General features: G+C 46.2%; 1 protein-coding gene across 1 annotated transcript in view; it reads left to right on the top strand.

Moving 5' to 3' along the window:
- The window catches only part of DNAH7 (dynein axonemal heavy chain 7), a 287,995-nt gene that overhangs the window by 236,156 nt on the left and 30,845 nt on the right, over positions 1–20,994 (top strand). Inside the window, exons 51-52 of the mRNA XM_037913207.2 lie at positions 9,584–9,710; positions 11,136–11,330. Of these exons, the coding sequence (XP_037769135.1) occupies positions 9,584–9,710; positions 11,136–11,330 (322 nt within the window). The remainder of the gene's footprint in view (positions 1–9,583; positions 9,711–11,135; positions 11,331–20,994) is intronic.

Genomic DNA, 20,994 nt, shown 5'->3' with positions numbered 1-20,994 from the left:
ATGGAGGAGGGTGCGACAAAGATATTATCGGGCATAGGAGAGGGTCCACCCCAAGGAGAACCCCCTCCCCCTCCTCATGCTGCACCGCTACCCCCCCGAACCCCTGAACCATCGCCTCCGCCCCCCGACACGACCCCTGCTAACCAGCCCCCTGACGACGCTATGGAGGGCTGGAACCTAGTCCAGGGGAAACGGAGCAAGCGGAAGGCTCGAGCTCCGCTGCATCCATCCGACGCGGAAGCCCCCCGGAAGACCAGGAAGGGAGGCACTGACATCGAGCCCTCCGCTGCGACCGCGAGTGAGATCCCTCCGCTGGTGTCGGGAGGGGAAGACAGACTGGCTTTGGAGGGCAGGACCCTCCCTCCACGGGAGACCCTCCCCTCCGAGGCCCCTGAGGACGCCCCTTCTGCCCGGATACCATCCGAACCCCCCGCGAATCCCGAGGCGACTGCTGAAGCGGGCCCTAGAGGAGAGGCCCCCGGGGTAGCAGGCGTTGGCCTCTCCTCCGTGTACGCAGAGATTGAGGCCCTAGATTTGACCCCAGTCACCCAGGGAGAGGATGATCTACTCCCAGCTGGCCTCGGGATGGGCAATTTCACCCCAGCCCCTTTTTCCCCAGGCTCCCTCCCCCTGCTTGCCTTCCCGGGCGAGCACCATGCAGAAGGTGGTCTACCACCTGATGCCACAGCCGCCAAGACCACCACGGAGTCAATGCCTAGCATTACTGGGAGCCCCCTCCCTTACCCCTTAACCCTCGACTCTGCTCAGGAGGCACCTTCCTTTAGCTGCTTGCCTCCTGAATTTCAGAGCCTTACCTCTGCCCCTGCCCCCACCCATTTTACCCCCTCCTGCAATGCTCCTGCCGCCCCTGGGGTTGCAGATTCCCCCCAGGGAGCAGTTTCTGCACTTTTTAGTTGCGATCCATTAGGAGCTGCAATTTTTCCCCCCGCCATCCCCTTCCACCCCAAGGCATGAAATGGATTTAACAACCCCAGCCTGTCAGACGCCCCGTCGGTGGTCCGCACCTTGCCTACCCGCCTTAGCGGACCTCGAGGCTGTATTAAGAATCCCACCGGGGAGTACCCCGGGAACCGTAACCCCATCCCCCCATGAGCAGCGGCATGCACTACGGAAGTTCTTAGAACACACCCGTGGTGCCCGCAATAAAGTACAGCTAGCTCTTCAGCTCTGGGGGGACTTTGAACAAGTTTTTCAGGCCACAAGGGCCCTTATAAAGGAGGGCAGAGGGCACGGCAGGCGCGGTGCTACGGCCTACGAGCGGGCCCGCAGCTTCCAAAGCGATCTACTCATCTACGAGATGGGTCACGGGTTGCTGCGCAACCCGCCGAGGGCCACAAACACTCCCGCCACTGAGAAACCTCCCCCCCCCCAGCCCTCCGCATGATGCCCTTTATTATTGCAACCTTGAATACCAGGGGCTGTAGGATGGCTCTCCGCAGGTCCCAGGTGCTCTCTTACCTTCGGGAAGGGGGGTACTCTGTAGTTTTCCTGCAGGAGACCCATACAGACCCGACCTTTGAGGACAGGTGGCGACTGGAGTGGGGGGACGGGGTCTACTTTAGCCACTTCGCGACTTGGCAAGCTGGAGTGGCGACCCTGTTCTCCCCCACCCTACAGCCCGAGGTGCTAGGAGTCACTGAGGTCGTGCCGGGCCACCTGTTGCACCTTCGAGTCCGTATGGAGGGGCTCGTGGTCAACCTTGTTAATATCTATGCCCCGCAAATGAGCCCAAAGCGGCCACAATTTTACCAGCGGGTGTCCGACTTTCTCGGCACCCTAGATTCGCACGAGTGCCTGGTCCTGGGAGGGGACTTCAACACCACCCTCGAGGAACAGGACCGCTCAGGGGCCGAGCCGAGCCCAACTGCTGCGAACATCCTCCGGGGAATAGTTGAGTATCACTCCCTAGTGGATGTCTGGCGTGACCATCACCCAGATGACACCTCCACGTTCACTTTTGTCCGGGTGGAGGCCCATCGGTCACACCACTCTCGGTTGGACCGTATTTATTTATCCCGTTTCCACCTTTCACAGGCTCACTCCTCCACCATTCGGCCGGCCCCTTTTTCCGACCATCATTTAGTTACTATAACGGTCTCCCTCCGGGCAGAGAGACCGGGGCCGGCCTATTGGCACTTTAATAATAGCCTGTTGGAGGACGAGAACTTTGTGACGTCCTTCCGGGAGTTTTGGCTGGCCTGGCGAGAGCAGTGGCGTGCCTTTCCCTCGGTGCGGCGATGGTGGGATTTAGGGAAGGTACGCGCCAAGCTCTTCTGCCGCGACTACACTCGGGGCACCAGCCGGCGGAGAAATGCGGCGATAGAGCAGTTGGAACGGGAGGTCTTGGAGCTGGAGAGGCGCCTGGCCGCCGACCCCAAGGATCCGTCCCTCTGCGGAGCGTGCCGGGAGAAGCGGGAGGAGCTTCGGGCCCTCGAGGACTACCGGGCCCGAGGTGCCTTCGTCCGGTCCCGCATCCGCCTCCTTCGGGAGATGGACCGCGGCTCCCGCTTCTTCTATGCCCTGGAGAAAACGAGGGGGGCCAAGAAACACGTCACCTGCCTTCTCGCGGAAGACGGCACCCCCCTCACGGATCCGGAGGAGATGTGTGGGAGGGCCCGTGACTTCTACGCAAGCCTTTTCTCCCCGGATCCGACCGATCCTGGCGCTCGCGGGGTGCTCTGGGAGGAACTCCCCACGGTCAGCGTGGGCGACCGAGACCGGCTAGAGCTGCCTCTCACCCTGGCCGAGTTCTCGGAAGCCCTCCGCCGCATGCCCACCAATAAATCTCCGGGCATGGACGGGCTGACCGTGGAGTTTTACCGCGCGTTCTGGGACATCCTCGGCCCAGACCTAGTCACCGTCTGGGCTGAGTCTTTGCAGGGCGGGGTCCTCCCTCTGTCGTGCAGGCGAGCGGTGCTCGCCTTGCTGCCGAAGAAGGGGGACCTCCGCGACTTACGAAACTGGCGTCCCCTCTCACTCCTTAGCACGGATTACAAAATCGTAGCGAAAGCAATTTCGCTGCGGCTAGGGTCCGTGATGGCGGACGTGATCCACCCAGACCAGACCTATACTGTCCCGGGTCGCAGCATTTTTGACAACCTCTTTCTAGTCCGAGACCTTTTGGAACTCGGGCGGAGAGACGGTCTGTCGTTCGCCCTCCTGTCTCTCGATCAGGAGAAGGCGTTCGATAGAGTAGATCATGGGTACCTCCTGAGCACCCTGCGGGCGTTTGGATTCGGACCTCAGTTTGTGAGTTTTCTCCGGGTGCTGTACGCCTCCGCGGAGTGTTTGGTTAGGCTCAACTGGACCCTGACCGAACCGGTCAGCTTCGGGCGAGGGGTGCGGCAGGGGTGCCCCCTCTCAGGCCAGCTGTACGCTCTGGCGATCGAGCCTTTCCTCTGTCTCCTCCGCAGGAGGTTGACGGGGTTGGTGCTGCGGGAGCCGGAGCTGCGGCTGGTCCTGTCGGCGTACGCCGATGACGTCCTCCTCGTGGTCCAGGACCCGGGCGACTTGGCGCGAGTGGAGGCATGCCAAGCCATCTATTCAGCAGCCTCCTCCGCCCGAGTCAACTGGGTCAAGAGCTCTGGCTTGGCGGTGGGGGGCTGGCGGCAGGTGAGCTCCCTCCCACCCGCGCTTCAGACCATCCGGTGGAGTGCCGGCCCTCTGCTCTATCTCGGCGTTTACCTTTCTGCCACGCACCCTTCTCCGCCGGAGAACTGGCAAAATTTGGAAGGCGGCGTGATTGAGCGGATCAGGAAATGGACGAGGCTACTCCGATGTCTCTCCCTTCGGGGGAGAGCACTGGTGCTTAACCAACTAGTCCTGTCCACGCTCTGGTACCGGCTCAACACCCTAGCCCCGGCCCCGGGTTTCCTGTCCCACCTCCGGAGATTGATTCTGGAGTTCTTCTGGTCAGGATTGCACTGGGCCCCTGTTGGAGTTCTTCATTTGCCCCTGAAGGAAGGAGGGCAGGGCCTGAAGTGTCTGTACACTCAGGTCCGCGTTTTCCGCCTCCAGGCCCTGCAGAGGCTCCTTTATAGTGCAGGTAGTTCGACGTGGAGCATATTGGCGCATGCCTTCCTACGCCGCTTCCATGGGCTCCGATATGACCGGCAGCTCTTTTATCTTTGTCCGAGAGGTTTTCCGCGAGACCTCTCCGGGCTGCCGGATTTCTACCAGGACCTCCTCCGGACCTGGAAACTGTTTTCAACGACCAGGTCCGTGGCGGCCATCGTGGGGGCAGATCTCCTCACGGAGCCCCTGCTACACAACCCCCAACTTCGTGTGCAGGCGGCGGAGTCCCGCACGGTGCGCCAGAGGTTGGTCCTGGCGGGAGTTACAAGGGTCGGGGACCTCCTGGACTACGACCGGGGAGACTGGCTGGATCCCCTGACGCTCGCTCAACGCATGGGGCTCTCCAGCCTTCGCACCCCCCGGCGCGTGCTTCAGGAGGTGGAGGCCGCTTTGACCCCTGCCGCTCGGGCTTATGTTAACCGCGCCTTGTGCGAGGGCGCACCCCGGCCATCCTCTACCCCAGGCCCACCGGACCTTTCCATTGGGCCCCTACCCTGCCGATCCCGACAAACCCCTCACCCTTTCACAGCGAGCCGGCTGCATGAACTGCAGCCGGTCAGTTTTCAACTTGCATCACGGAAATATTTGTATACACTCACGCTTCACACCCTTCACGCCCACACCCTGGTGTCCCGTCCCGACACAAAGTGGCGGGACCTCCTGCTACCCTTGGAGGGTGAGCAACCTCGGTGGGCCAGCCTGTACTCCACCCTGGTCCCGAGGCCCGTCGGGGACATCAGTTGGCGGCTCCTTCACGGAGCTGTGAGCACGGGCGTGTTTTTGACACGGTTTACTTCCATCCCGGATACTTGTCCTTTTTGTAATGTGAGGGAAACCCTGGCGCATGTCTATTTAGAATGTGCCAGATTGCAGCCCCTTTTTCGGCTCCTCACAAATCTTCTATTGCGCTTCTGGCTTCATTTTTCTCCCCACCTTTTTATCTATACACTCCCTATCCGTGGCCCCACAAAATCGCGGGATCTCCTGGTTAACCTCCTCCTAGCCTTGGCTAAAACAGCCATTTACAAAACCAGAGAGAAGAGGTTGGCCCATGAAACGTCCTGCGATTGTAGGGCCTTTTTCCGATCCTCAGTACTTTCACGTATCCGAGCGGAGTTTCTCTGGGCGGCGTCCACTGATTCCCTTGACACCTTCGAAGAGCGGTGGGCGCTGTCCGGGGTTCTCTGCTCGGTGACCCCATCCGGTTCCCTCCGTCTGACCTTTGATTGAGGGGAAGAGCGAGAGACACCAGCCCCAGCCATTGCCGCTGTGGACACCATCGTCACTGTCATCTAGGAGGGGTCCTATAATACGTGGATGCCCCCCCCACCCCCACACCACCCACCCCGCAGCCGTGCCCATCTTGCCGGGCACTCTCAGGGGGGGGATAATCGGTGATACCGGGCGCGGCACTGGGTAACTCGAGGGGGTGGAAGACCACGAGTGTCGAGGAAACCCCCCGCTCTGGGCCCAGGCTAGCCTGAACACTTCTCCCTCCTGAAAGCTGCTGTGTTATACCTTCTGTTTGCGTTGTTTTGTTGCATACTTTGATTTGGTTCTTTGGTAATTCTTGTAATTGTCACAATAAAATTTTTTTTCTGTTTCAAAAAAAAAAAAAAAAAAAAAAAAAAAACCTTCCCTGTTACCTTACCCAGGGAAAAGGGACCTACTTAACCTCGGGCTAATATATCTGTCTTCTATTACTCTCCTGTAGCCATCTGGCCCAACCCTATCACAATAGTCACCAAAGATATTGCATGCAGTTGCAATCTGTCACAGATATTTTTAAGACAAAAATCCAATCTTGATTTAAAAGTTGCAAGTGATGGAGAATCTGTCATGACTTAGTAAATTGTTCCAATGGCTAATTACCCTCCCTGTTAATAATTACACCTATTTCCAGTCTGAATTGGTCTAGCATCAAATTCCAGCCATTGCATCTTACTGTACCTTGGTCTGCTAAATTGAAGAGCCTATTATCAAATATCTGTTCCCCATGTAGATATGTACAGAGTGGCATCAACACACCTCTTAATCGTCTCTTTAAATAAATAGATTGAGCTCCTTGATTCTACCAGTATGGAGCGTGTTTTCTAATCCTTTAGTCATTCTTGTGGCTCTCTGAACAAGCTCCAATTTATCAACATCCTTCTCTAATTGTGGACACAGTATTCAAACAGCTGTCACACCAATGCCAAATACAGACATAATATAACCTCTTTACTCATACTTGAGATTCCCCTGTTTATGCAACCAAAGATTGCATTAGCCATTTGGACTACAGTGTCATATGAGGAGCTTATGTTCAGTTGATTATCCAACATGACTTCCAAATCTTCATCACTGCTTCCTAGGATAGCGCCCCCCCATTTTGTAGGTCTGACCTACATTCTTTGATCCTAATGTATACATTTATATTTTAGCCATATTGAAATGCATATTGTTTGTGTGTGCCCTTCTTTCTAAGCAATCCAGATTGCTCTATATTAATGACCTGTCCTCTTCATTATTTATCACTCCCCCAAACTTTAGGTCATCTGCAAACTTTATAAGTGATGATTCTATGGGTTCTCCCAAGGCATTGATTAAAAAAATGTGAAATACAAGGGCCCCACTAGAAATCCGTGCACTAGATGATGATTCCCCATTTACAATTACATTTTGAGACCTTTTAGTTAGCCAGATTTTAATCCATTTAATATGTTGTTGATTTTATATTGTACTAATTTTTTAATCAAAATGTCATGCAGTACTAAGTTAAACCCATTACAGAAGTATAAGATTATTACATCAATACTGTTAGCTTTATCAGCCAAACATGTAAACCCCCCCAACCCCCAAAAATAAGTTAGTTTGACAGGATCTATTTTCCTTAAACCCATATTGATTGGCATCAATTATATTACCTTCCTTTATTCACCAAGTCCCATAACAGCTAAATGAACTATACAACTTTCTATAGAAACAAATTAGCAGATACCCTTTCCACCTTTAATGAATTTTTAGATTCTAGCAAATGAAGTTCTCCCAACTGTTCATAACTCTATATACTCTCTTCTCTTCAATATGCAATCACAGTTGATTCCATCCAGTAGCCACGCCTTTATATCCACTCACTAGTAACTACACTTAACCTCCTTCTCTAGCTTTTAATCACTTCTATACTTCTTTATTTCCTAATAGGTCTGGTGAATATAGCCATGGGAAGTATAGCAGAAGTGGGGGTGGGGGGCAAGCAAGAATAATGGGCCAAATTTGAGTAGCGTTGTGATCCTGTGTTCCAGGTCATGAAGCCACTCACTTATATTTGGCTCGGCTGCCCCTCTATCATGCCAGCAGGGAAGGGATTCTGTCATTGTGCCACCCAGTTCCAGTCAGGAGCCAAGGGGGAAGGGTGTTGTCCTTTTTAATCAGTTCTTCTAGGAGGTCCTCACTACTTACCAGTACTACATCTAAAATGGCATCACCTCTAGTTGGTTTGGTGACTATTTGAGGAAGAAATCTGTAGGCTATCACACCTAGGAATATATGGGCCCTACCATTATTAGTAGCACCTGTTGTCCAATAAATATCTGGGAAAATACCCCATAATAACACACATTCCCATTAATATTTATTTCATTAAAAATATTAAAGAGGTCTCTCTCTATATCCAAATCAGATCCTGCTTTCTTCGTCCAGCAGTCTACCCTCACAGTTCTCTGGGCCAGCATGTATCTGCATGTCTTCAGCTTCCTCTCGCCTTTCCTCCATCATCTGCTCAAATCCCTTTTTGAAACATAGCCATAGTTTCTATCTGCATCTCCAAACCTGGGATCTTCTTTTCCTTCAGGTCTATCAGGCATCAGTTCATACAAAAGCAGCACCTTTCAGGTACCCTCTCCAGAGCAATGTACATTCTGCAGCTTCCGCATCCAGTTATCTTCATTGTCTCTTCCATTCTTCTGGTCACTACCATTGCTGCATCTGTAGCTGTCATAGCCTTTCTTCCTAAGCTTCTGTCAAGAAGGAAAGAAAAAACAACCCCTACCCCCCAAAAGCGTGTGTGTGTGCACATCCTTCCCCAAACTCCTCTATTTGCTTGCTCCTGTGCCGCCGGCTGCTGTTTCACTGCCTTATAGGCCTACTGATTAGGGAAACCCGCCCTCTAATCAAGGTTCAGTTGTAATCAGACAGTCTGCTTCTGTCACAACACACTGACCTGTCCCAGATTTTGAAAACTGAAAACAAACCAGCAAACAAACAAACAAACACACTCAAGAACTCACTTGCCATCCTTAAAAAATAGGGGCTTGTCTCCCTTCTCCTCTAACAGATCTTCATTCAAACTCCACTGTTTTCAGCTCTGGACCTGCGCTGACTCTTGTGCTGCTGTTCTGTGATAAGATTATTATTGTTATAATCCTTTTCTAATGTAAACAAGATAACATTTTATTAAAATTTCATATTTTGCCCTTTGGCACTGTCTTTACTTCAAAGCTTCATGTGTAGAATCAATTTCAGTTGAACTGCTGCTGTATTATTTACTGCCAGGAAATTAATATTTGATATTTAAATAAGTCAGGATTGAAAGGTACATTTAGTATTTGATATGGACATTTCTTTCCTATGTGAGGGGAGGGGAGCAAAAACAAATGGAAACCAAGGATGCAGGAAGAGCAGCAGCCTTCCAGCATGCTTCTCCTCTAATACTGATTCGATCCAGTGTTTCTCCATTGCCCAGTCTACACTACACAAATAGGGTCTGAAATTTCTTCCTGGTCAGCAGGCAGGGATCATGGTGCCACATCTCCAGAAGATGCTCTCCTGACAAGGGAAAGTGGTCTTAGAGAAATGCAAGGAATTGGGCCTCTTTACAAATACCTCTGACCTCCACTGGTATCTGGAGGGTAGGAGGATCATACATCCTGCTTGTTCCACCTAGCGAGGCCAACCTCTACCCTGACAGAAAAATGTGAAGGAATTCTGGAAGCTCAAATACTACATTTCTTGGCCCCTTCATGATTGTTTTGATAATAGATGGCTCTCTGGCTTTGATTTTTTTAAAGGAAGTAATTGGTAATACAGCACAGTTTTCTTATGACATTGTACTAGGAGGAATACACTGTAACACTGGAAAATTCTTTCATGCAACCACTGAAGATAGTCTATTTTGTCTGTGCTTTATAAAATTCATTAATATAAATAGAAGATTATTGCTGCTTTTTTCAACAGGAAGGTTTAGCTCGCCCCTCCCCCCCGCAGCCTGCAAAAAAAAACAACCAAAACCTGTGTCAATAGTAAAATGTAATTCTGTTGAAATGTTTTTGCATTGTTTTCCTCACAAATTGGTGTACACGTTTAATGAGGATCCTTGATTGTTTTTGGGTAATTGACCAGAAAGTTTATTAGAATAACAGAAGTCTAAGCGAGCTGTAATATGGTTGCTTAAGTGTATGAGCTTTAAAGTGATACGAATTTAAGTTCTCTCTTTCTCTGACACTTGCAGACTGAAGATTCTCAAGGATCATTTTACTTACTCACTCTATGTTAATATCTGTCGCTCACTCTTTGAAAAGGACAAGCTGCTCTTCTCTTTTTGTCTAAATGTAAATCTCCTGCAGCATGAAAAATTGGTCAGTATTTTAAAGTTATTTGCTATTTTGTATGGTATATATTAAATGACATACCAATATACCAAAAGGAACATATAACATGTAACTTAAAAAGCCATAATTGGGTGTGTTTTGCTTTTACATGTTTTAGTGAGCAATTAGAGAGTAATAGAATAAACTATAAAGTGATCTAGCAAACATAAATATGATAGCCATTTTTCAAATCTTATTTAAAATAAAACCCAGCCTATCATATTGCAAATATTTTGCAACATTGTTATTTATCTATTGACTTTTTTATCAGATAGTTGTCAATACTTGTATTAGTGGCAAAGCTTTTATCCATTTAGAATAGATGAAACTGACTAGTTTAGAATATGAATTTTAGGAGCATTTCAAAACTGAAGTTTCACTTCTTATTAATTGTTACGATGGAGGAGGGAAAAGTGCCTATTTTATTCATTTATGATGCCAAATATGTTTACTTTAATACAGATTACACATATATTTCTCAGAATCAAACCCTTTTGACACAATTGTGTCTTTTAAGGCTGATAAGTTGTACCTGGTCATTTTGCAGAGTAATGTTTTAAACTGATAGGGAAAAGGAGCCCTTTTAATTTATATCTCCTGGGGAACAGTATTAATTTAGCATTAAGAAAATATATTAGAATGTAAATTCTTTGGGACAGGGCCTGTGTCTCCTTGTGTGTTCAGAAAGCACCTAGCACATTTTGAATACTACTGGAATCTATGTTTTAAATAATGAATACAGTGAAGTGAAATGTACTTGATTTTAGAACTAAGAGAAGTGGTGGCAGTCTTTGTTGAGCAGAAAGCTGAAAAGCTACTAAATCAGACAGTCTTTTAAAATTCCTTTCAGGGACCTTGGTTTACAAGTTCTAGCCCTCAAACAAATTTGGAACTGGGTAAAATGTTGGTGAGGGGATGGGGCTTGTTGGAGACTAATATTTGGTTTTCATTTTCAGACCTGAAATTTGGTCCAAAGAGTCTGAAACACATTAGCTTCCATACATAGCTCTTGCTACTTTTTGATTCCCAGAAAGTATCAAAGTTATCACAAACATGTGTGTCTAAAAAAGGTGGTTTGTCAAAAAATCCAGCTACAGTATCCATTTGTCAACTCAAGAAAGAACTAGTCAATAAGGTTCAGGGCTGGTTCACATCTGCTGTAAACCAAGTTCAGTTAAAATTTCAATTATACAGTATTCAGCTCCAGACTATGAGATTTTTAATTAAATTGAAGTCAAATACTTAATCTTTTGGAGGTGTACCTCCAAAAGTACTGCTATGAAAGCTTTACCCACTTTTAGTGCAGAAATTCAGAGAAGTATATCAATTATCTACTTCATGTGCTAACATGGTATTTGTCCGCTCATTAGGTTTAGTTGTTGAGCTGTCTCATAGTGCTCTCTTTTACTGCAGATTAATGAAAATGAGTGGAAGTTTTTACTAACTGGTGGCATAGGCCTGGACAATCCCTTCTCTAATCCCTGCACCTGGCTTCCTCAGAAAGCGTGGGATGAAATTTGTCGACTAGATGATTTGCCAGGCTTCATAAACATTCGTAAGGATTTTATGCGACTGAAGGATGGATGGAAATCAGTGTATGATAGTTTGGTATGTTAACAGAAACAACTGAAGTCTGTTTCATTACTGATTTTCTGTTTCTCTAGGTTAACTGATCACATTAAAATATTAATTCAGAAAAACAGAAAATTATATAATTTTGCACTGTTACATTCTTGTAGTAAATATTAAGGCAAATGGTATGAAGGAGTACAGTACTTCCAGTTTGTCAGCTAACTTCTGTGTAGTGAGTCACAGTTTGGATTGAATTTTTAAACAAATTCAAATAAAAATTATTTAAATGATTATGGGTGCGGGGAAAGTCTGCTAATCTTAAAAAAAACAAAATGTACATTGAATTGTTCACTATGTTTAGTTACTGGTGCAAAAATATACTGCTTTACCACTTACACCACTCTATGTTACACCCAACTTGTAGTTTATGGAACCACTGACATCAGTGCTGAATTTGGCTAAGAGACTTACAAAAGTTGCACCTGTTTATACTAGGCTAAATTGTCCCCATTTTTATTTTATGCCACCACTTTTATAATGATGGAAAATATCACCAACATTCAGTCATCAAAAAGATGGCATAGGAACTTCAGGAAACCCATCTAGAAAGGGTTGACTATATATGTGTTTTAGACATTGGAAATTTCCATCATTTAGGAAATTATGGATTAACTGTCTGATTCACCAATAGGTAGGAAATTATGAAAAGAGTTAGGAAAAACCTGAATGGATTTTTAATTTGTAAACCTTGGATTAATCTGGTCAGGTATGCACAATGAGAAAAATTACGGAAAATAATCCATGGCCCAGTTCTGCACCCCTTTCATTGGCCCAAATTGTGAGCAGCTCTTGTGCTGCACACAGCAATGGAAGGTAGACAAAAAAGTTCACCCTTCATTGAAAGGGTAGTTCAGAATGGCACTCCCGAAGCACAGGAATTGCTGGTTCCTGTTTCTTATCTGGGAAGAAGCCACCTGGAAAAAGGGGGGGGGTCAGAAAAGAGGGTGATTAAGAGACTACCCCCAATAACAAGCAGCAGCGCTGCACGAGATTGTGTGAGTCTTTTACCCTCCGCCTATGCAAGGCTGTGGCTTAAAAGCCAAAATCTAGTTTATCGAATGGTACTTATATACTCAACACAGGCTACCTGAAGTAAATAAAGATTTCTGTGAATAAATGCTAGTTATTAAGGATTGCAGAATCAGGATATCAGTTTGCTGATACGGGGCCTGATAAATGTTAGCATTTTAGTCAATAGCAGAACTTTTATTGACTTCAGTGAGGGCAGGATGGGGCACATAGTTAATATTTTGTCTCACTGTACTAAAATGGGAAAATTGTTCTGCCATTCAGTGAGGTAATGACAAAAGTTTATCCTTCACATATCTTGCTTTAGTAATGTTATATTTATTATCATAGAGCGGAATTTTTAGATATTCTAGTAATTGAACCTTAGGGAAATAGGATAAGAGTACCCATGAGAGATAAAAGATTCTTTTATCAGGATTGCTGTATCCTGTTTCTTACTTAAGTAGTTTATACCACAATAAAATTGTTGTGTTAAAATGTCACATTATAACGTAAATTACTTTAATCTGAGTGGAAGTGGTTTTGTTTGAGAGCATAACAGTTGCTGTATTGTCATTAAGCATTCTGACAGCTACTCTGCCATGAGCAGCCATTAAGTGAAAGTACTTTTGGGTAATGATTTTGGCACATATTTGGGGTCTATTTTCCCCTCAACATCTGAGTGCTATGCTCACATAATAGTGATTTGTTTTTAAATGGGGTTTACCCAAATTACTTATGCTTTGATGCAAGAATATATTTTTTCACAGTAAAAATCTACATATCCATCATTTGGCTACATAGTCATCTACATTTATAAAATCTACATAGTCATCTACATTTATCTATTTAATTGACATCTGTGCTAGAATTATAGAATGTATCTTAAATTGATTCTATATATATTGTGACTAAGGATTAGATATATAATTCTAACTGATTTGGCTATAACTATGTGCAGTGTTATAGGCGTGTTGATCCCAGCATGTTACAGAGACAAGGTGGGTGAGATAAAATCTTTTATTGGACCAACTTCTGTTGGTCACAGAGATAAGCTTTTGAGCTTACACAGACCTGAACAAGAGCTCTGTGTAAGCTCGAAAGCTTGTCTCTCTCACCAACAGAAGTCAGTCCAGTAAAAGATAGACAAGGTAATATAACTTTCTTTACAGTACTGAAATGGGAGGGCAACTTCTGTTTAGTCTCCCATTGATGCCTAGGGATCTGGATATAAACTAATTGGTGTGAATGGTTGTTTTCTTAATAGGTTCCCTAGCAGGACGGTGGGAGAAGAAACCTCATGTTCCATTGTAATATTCATTGTGTTTAGAGTGAGATTGTTTTTTAAATCCCATTCCTTCAAAATAATTAAAAACTACTCAATATAATACACATGTTAAAGAACTACCACCTGATCACTGAAGGAAATGTTCTACGTAGATATTCAAATATATTGGACTGTTTCTGTATTCCCTTTGCTATGATAAATGTAACAGCTGCTGATACAAGATTCAAACACACAAAGAAATCCATTTAATGTGGTAGAATATTCTTAATGAAGCTAGACATACATTTGTCATGTTTCAGTTTGCATAATACTTGCCAGCTGAGAGAGTCTATCTATATCAAAGTTAGGGAGTTTGGGAGACGACAAGATAATGCTGATGAAAATAATGGTAAAAGGTTGAGTTCAGAGCCTATTTTTTAAATGTGTGACAAATTTACGGCATGATGGTTAGTAGGTTTCATGTGTAATTCATGTGTTTTCAGTAGGGTTGCCAACTTTCTATTCGCAGGAAACCAAACACTCTTGCCCTGCCCTGCCTCTTCTCTGAGGCCACACCCCCATTCACTCTATTGCCCACCCTCACACACACATTTTCACCAGGCTGGGGCAGGGGGTTGCGGTGCGAGAGGGCGTGAGGGCTCCAGCTGTGGGCTCTGAGGTGGGGCCAGAGATGTGGGGCTTGGGGTGCAGAAGGCTGGGGCAAGGGTGTGAGAGGGGGTGAGGGTTCTGAATGGGGGTGTGGTCTCTGGAGTGGGGCTGGAGTTGAGGGGGAATGGGGTACAGGAGAGGGCTCCAGGCTGGGGCAGGGGGTTGGGGTGTGGGAAGGGCTCCAGGCTGAGGGAGGAGGTTGGGAGGGAGTACAGGCTTTGGGCTGGAGGTGGGCTCAGAGGTGGGGCCAGAAATGAGAGATTCAAGGTGCAGGAGGGGGATCTGGGCTGGGGCAGGGGGTTGGGATGTGTGTGGGGGGTCGGGCACAGGCTCTGGGGTGTGTAGGCAGAGGAATGGCCATGGGGGTTCAGCGCGCTGTTCCTGCCCCCAGAGTCAGCTCAGCAGCTCTCATTGGCCAGGAACTGCAACCAATGGGAGCTGAGGAGCCAGAAATGAGGGGTTCAGGAGAGGGTTCTGGACTGGGGAAGGGAGTTGGGGTGTGGAAGGGGGTGAGGGCTCCAGCAACACTTACCTCAGGTGGCTCTTGGGAAGCAGCAACATCTCCTTTCAGCTCCTAGGTGGAGGTGCGACCACGTGGCTCTATGCATTGCCCGCACCTGCAGGTGCCGTCCCCTCAGCTCCCATTGGTTGCAGTTCCTGGCCAATGAGAGCTGCTGAGCTGACTCTGGGGACAGGAACAGCGCGCTGAACCCCCATGGCCATCCCTCTGCCTAGGAGCAGGGAGTCGCGTAGAGCCTGTAGGGAGCCTGCCTGCACCACCAACCGAACTTTTATCAGCCCCATCAGCAGTGCTGACCGGAGCTGCCAGGGTCCCTTTTCAACCGGGCATTCTGGTCGAAAACTGGACGCCTGGCAATCCTAGTTATCAGCAAAATCATACTGTTTGTAGTGACTAAAGTTAGGGGTATATTTGTGCTGAATGAAGTTCAAAGTGTTTATTCAAACTGATATTTAATAATTTTCCTTCCAAAGTTTTCTTGTATTTGCAGTCTTTTTTCTACTGTATTTGCATGTTTTCTTGTTAACAGCATTGATAGTGTCGCTATCTGTTTATTTTAAAATGAAGAACAAATGTTTGCAAAATGAATCAGCATCGATTGCAAAATCTGTAACAGTTAAAAATCAGAGTTTTTGCCTTAGTTGTATATTGGAAAAGTCTCATCTACTGGAAAGTAAGCAAACCAAATACAGGAGAAGAAAAATAAGTCATCGGACTTTAGGACACAGTTACAAAAATCTCTGGCAACCAGGTTGAGGGAGAGATGAAGAAAGATGATTGAACCCCAAGTAACCATAAGTCTAATAACACTGGAGGTTAATATGGAGGTTTCTAAAAAAAAAAACAAAACCAAAAACTAACTGATATCAGGCATAGGAGACAGTGACTGTCTTAGCTCCAATCCAGCACAGACATAAGCACATATGTTAATAGTCTCATTGAAGTCACATGTATAATGGTATGTAATCTTTTGCAGCAGTGAGCCTTAGGTTGCAATATTTTATTATAAATCAGGGACCATTTCTCTACTGTTGCAAATTGGTGAAGCATCATTGAGATGGAGCTCAATGGAGCTGTACCAGTTTGCACCAGCAGAGAATTTGGACCCAGGTTTGACATATTCGGTATTCGTTAGTACACATTCAGTGTATTAAATCGTTTTCTGTTTTCTCCATAAAATCCACTTTGTCACTTTGGTTCTAGTAAACATTTGCAAAGTGTATTTTAAAATGAATTGTATTTCTGTCAAGGGATGTTTTAACATTTCCTTTGGGTTTATCAGGAAGAGATTAAGGCTCCAATTGAGCAAAATACTTACAATGATTTGAAAATCCCACCATCCTGGGATTTCCAATGGAGCCCCAGGAGCACAAATCCCATGGAAAGCCACTGGGACCTGTGAGCTTAACTCACTTAGGAAAATCCCATTATTTGAGCACATGCTTAAGGTTTTCGTGAATCAGATCCTAGTACTTTAACAACATGAATGCAGCTGTGTTTCATTTGGCAGACCTATAGTCTCTGTAGTGAGGGGGATCAAGGAAGTTTTAGCACCCTTATTTTATATAGGCACTTTAGGCTAGATTCACAAGAGGGACATAGGAACTTAATTGCAACTTTAGGTGCCTAAGACCAACATTTAGGCATTCATAAAACCACTACTCAGCTGCCACCTATTACTGCAGGCTCCTAAGTTTCCACTGATAAAGTCTCCATGGTGCCTATGTTTCTGTTGTGTGACACGGCTGCCTACATCCCAGCATCACCGAGCAGCTCAGCACCTGTCTTCTGCCAAAGTCCAATAGGATGCACAAACTAGACATTCCCCTGTATGTCTCACCTGTGAAACCTTGTCCATTAGGTGTGCATGGAGCTGATGAAAGCAGGGACTGGAACCTGGATTGCTCAGGTGACTAACCACTAACCATTAGCTTCCATACTTAGCTCTTGCTACTTTTTGATTCCCAGAAAGTATCAAAGTTATCACAAACATGTGTGTCTAACAAAGGTGGTTTGTCAAAAAATCCAGTTACTGTATCCATTTGTCAGCTCAAGAAAGAACTAGTCAAAATAAGGTTCAAGGTTGGTTCACATGTGCTGTAAACTAGGTTCAGTAATACCCCATAGCTGCCTGGCTAGAGCATTCACCTGGGAGGTAGGAGACCTGAATTCAAGTCCCTGCTCCTCATCAGGCCGGGGGGGATTTGAACATGAGGGAGAGTGATGGTTCTCAGGGTACCGAAGACTGAGATTCACCTTGTTACCCTCTGCTACCAATGTGCGGTAATCTTGGCTGTGCTTAGCTGGTGTTATCTTCCTAACACTGGCAGCCTTCTAGCCAATCAAGCACCCTCCTCTGAGCTATGCTTGCCCTTAGTTTGTCTTGCAGATTAACAATAGTTATGCCCTCGTCTCCAAATCCCTTTGAAGTATTTCTCTCTGATATCCAGCCCCTATGCGAGGGGGGCCACTCATGAGCGCCTCCTGTTGGTTGGGTACAAATCTGCACACTCTCTCTACGCTCACGGTGTCCCCCCATTGCTGTTGCCCTCATCAGGTGGGGTCTTCAGTTGCTCAGCCCTCCATCTAAGTCACATGTAGTCTAAACCGCCGAAACCCTTGCAGGGTAACAAAGGTCCAACCACGGCACTGCGTCTGGGCTCAGTTCTCAGTCCCTTCTGGGCTAGCTTTAAGTGTCTCCCTGCCCTGTTATAAAATGGTGCCTCCAGGGCTTTTTCCCAGGAAGCTATTTGTTACCACCCAGAAGGGGAGTGAAGTTAAGAAGTGATCTAGGTAGAGAACTGGGAAACCACAAAATATGAAGTTCAACAAATGGTTGACCCTCTTCAGGGTCTTTAGCCCTGTCCCTGTTTAAACTTCCAGCCCCTTTTTTGGGCTTCCAAACTAAACTTGTCCCCTTCTTGGGGCTTTAGGCCACTTCCCCAGCAGTTGGTGCGGGAACCTGGGCCTGCCCACTACTCTGGCTCCCAACCCAGGGATCCTACTAATAGCAGCCACATTGCTGCTTTCTTTAATAGCTGCTCTTGCTGCATTCCCTAGGCTGCTTTCCACTCTGTCCCATTACCTTAGGGCTACAGTCCTTGGGTTCTTTGTCTGTTCCCTGCTAGAGTAGGGTCTCTCCCAGGCTTCCTTGTCTGAAGTATTCTCTGTCTTATCGCTTATGGTCCCAGCCAGGAACTGAGCTACTCAGGTCCAGCAGCGTCTTTTGACTGTGCTCTGATTTGCTGCTTCCCTGCAGCCTTTCGAGGCAGGCCTGGAGGACCCACCTTTACTGCTTCTTTTCTGGGGCCTAAAGGGCCCAAAACACCCCATCATACCCTGTCACTAGCTACTTACAGAAATATCAGCTCTGCTGGCCTCAAACAAATTTTACACCAGTTTGTAAGAGTCAGCTGTGGTTCTGCACCTTGTTTAACATTACGGTACTTAAATTTATTATTTTTTTCACTATAAATATATCTATCAGATATTCAAGATTCAAGTGAAAGTGAGTAAGGATATTGGAAACAAAAGGTTACATATAAAACAAAATCAGAACACACTTTCTAGAGACTACACTTAACTAACAGGTTAATCTCCTGTCTAAAGATTTTTACATTTTTAAATTTTACATTTGGGGACAATGTGTACCATCAAATCAGCGGCACTGCTATGGGTACCCGCATGGACCCACAGTATGCCAACATTTTTATGGCTGACTTAGAACAACGCTTCCTCAGCTCTCGTCCCCTAATGCCCCTACTCTACTTGCGCTATATTGATGACATCTTCATCATCTGGACCCATGGAAAAGAAGCCCTTGACGAATTCCACCATGATTTCAACAATTTCCATCCCACTATCAACCTCAGCCTGGTCCAGTCCACACAAGAGATCCACTTCCTGGACACTACAGTGCTCATAAACGATCGTCACATAAACACCACCCTATACCGGAAACCTACTGACCGCTATTCCTACCTACATGCATCCAGCTTTCACCCTGACCACACCACACGATCCATTGTCTATAGCCAACCTCTGCGATACAACCGCATTTGCTGCAACCCCTCAGACAGAGACAAACACCTACAAGATCTCTATCAAGCATTCTTACAACTATAATACCCACCTGTGGAAGTGAAGAAACAGATTGATAGAGCCAGAAGAGTTCCCAGAAGTCACCTACTACAGGATAGGCCTAACAAAGAAAATAACAGAACGCCACTAGCCGTCACCTTCAGCCCCCAACTAAAACCCCTCCAACGCATTATTAAGGATCTACAACCTATCCTGAAGGATGACCCTACACTCTCACAAATCTTGGGAGACAGGCCAGTCCTTGCCTACAGACAGCCCCCCAACCTGAAGCAAATACTCACCAGCAACCACATACCACACAACAGAACAACCACTAACCCAGGAACCTATCCTTGCAACAAAGCCGTTGCCAACTGTGCCCACATATCTATTCAGGGGACACCATCACAGGGCCTAATAAAATCAGCCACACTATCAGAGGCTCGTTCACCTGCACATCCACCAATGTGATATAGGCCATCATGTGCCAGCAATGCCCCTTTGCCATGTACATTGGTCAAACTGGACAGTCTATGTAGAAGAATAAATGGACACAAATCAGATGTCAAGAATTATAACATTCATAAACCAGTCGGAGAACACTTCAATCTCTCTGGTCACGCGATTACAAACATGAAAGTTGTTATATTACAACAAAAAAACTTCAAAACCAGACTCCAGCGAGAGACTGTTGAATTGGAATTCATTTGCAGATTGGATACAATTAACTTAGGCTTGAATAGAGACTGGGAGTGGCTAAGTCATTATGCAAGGTAACCTATTTCCCCTTGTTTTTTCCTACCCTCCCCCCCCCCAGACGTTCTTGTTAAACCCTGGATTTGTGCTGGAAATGGCCCACCTTGATTATCATACACATCGTAAGGAGAGTGATCACTTTAGATAAGCTATTACCAACAGGAGAGTGGGTTTGTGTGTGTGTGTGGGGGGGAAGTGGGGGGAGAAAACCTGGATTTGTGCTGGAAATGGCCCAACTTGGTTATCATACACATTGTAAGGAGAGTGATCACTTTAGATAAGCTATTACCAGCAGGAGAGTGGGGTGGGGGGAGAGAAAACCTTTTGTAGTGGTAAACACCCATTTTTTCATGCTTTGTATGTATAAAAAGATCTTCTATACTTTCCACAGTATGCATTCGATGAAGTGAGCTGTAGCTCACGAAAGCTTATGCTCAAATAAATTGGTTAGTCGCTAAGGTGCCACAAGTACTCCTTTTCTTTTTGTCTAAAGAAGTTTTCTCAGCCAGCATCTTTTGCAGCTTTTCAACCAAGGTTGGCAAAGATGCCATTTTCATGAATGTAAAGCAGGGGTTCTCAAACTGGGGGTCGGGACCCCTCTGGGGGTCACAAGGCTATTACATGTGGGGGTTGTGAGCTGTCAGCCTCCAGCCCCAAACCCTGCTTTGCCTCCAGCATTTATAATGGTGTTAAATATATAAAAACGTGTTTTTAATTTATATGGGGGGTTGCACTCAGAGGCTTGCTATGTGAAAGGGGTCACCAGTACAAAAGTTTGAGAACCACTGATGTAAAGGCATTACCCATTAACTTCCTAGGTGTAGGGTGATGTGGGGTGTTCTTTGCCGTCTTCTCATATTCCCAAAGTTTGTTGTCTGTACTCAGAGACAGGATAACCACTCATGGCTTATTTTTTCTATGTGCTGCTTCCCTGTTGACTTCACATCTTTTTGTTGACTTTGTATGTAAATAGGCATCCATTGTGTTAGCTTATAATGCTTGATTTACATCTCAACAGAGAGATTGGTGAATAAACATCTATTGTCTGACAAAAAAGCTGTTATGTCACCTCTGCTTGTGACTCATACCTTGATACAGACTCTAAGCATGTATTTTTAGTATGTGTATATAACTCCTTATGTACTATCTGTACATACATCCCACAATTATAGTAATGACCAGTGTGACCTCAGCTTTCATTTAAATCCTCACATGACACTCTTTGGTGAACAAGAATGTACATACCAGACTCAGGACATTCCTGTAATCCCTTTGCCAGTTGGCATTAAGAGATTCTTGTGTCACAGGGCGTGCTCCAACCCCTAGGCCACAGGGTAGAA

This window comes from Chelonia mydas, chromosome 11, assembly GCF_015237465.2.
Source record: "Chelonia mydas isolate rCheMyd1 chromosome 11, rCheMyd1.pri.v2, whole genome shotgun sequence".
Classification (NCBI taxonomy): domain Eukaryota; kingdom Metazoa; phylum Chordata; order Testudines; family Cheloniidae; genus Chelonia; species Chelonia mydas.
The sequence above is the reverse complement of the archived record's forward strand: the minus strand, read 5'-3'. Positions and strand labels throughout refer to the sequence as shown.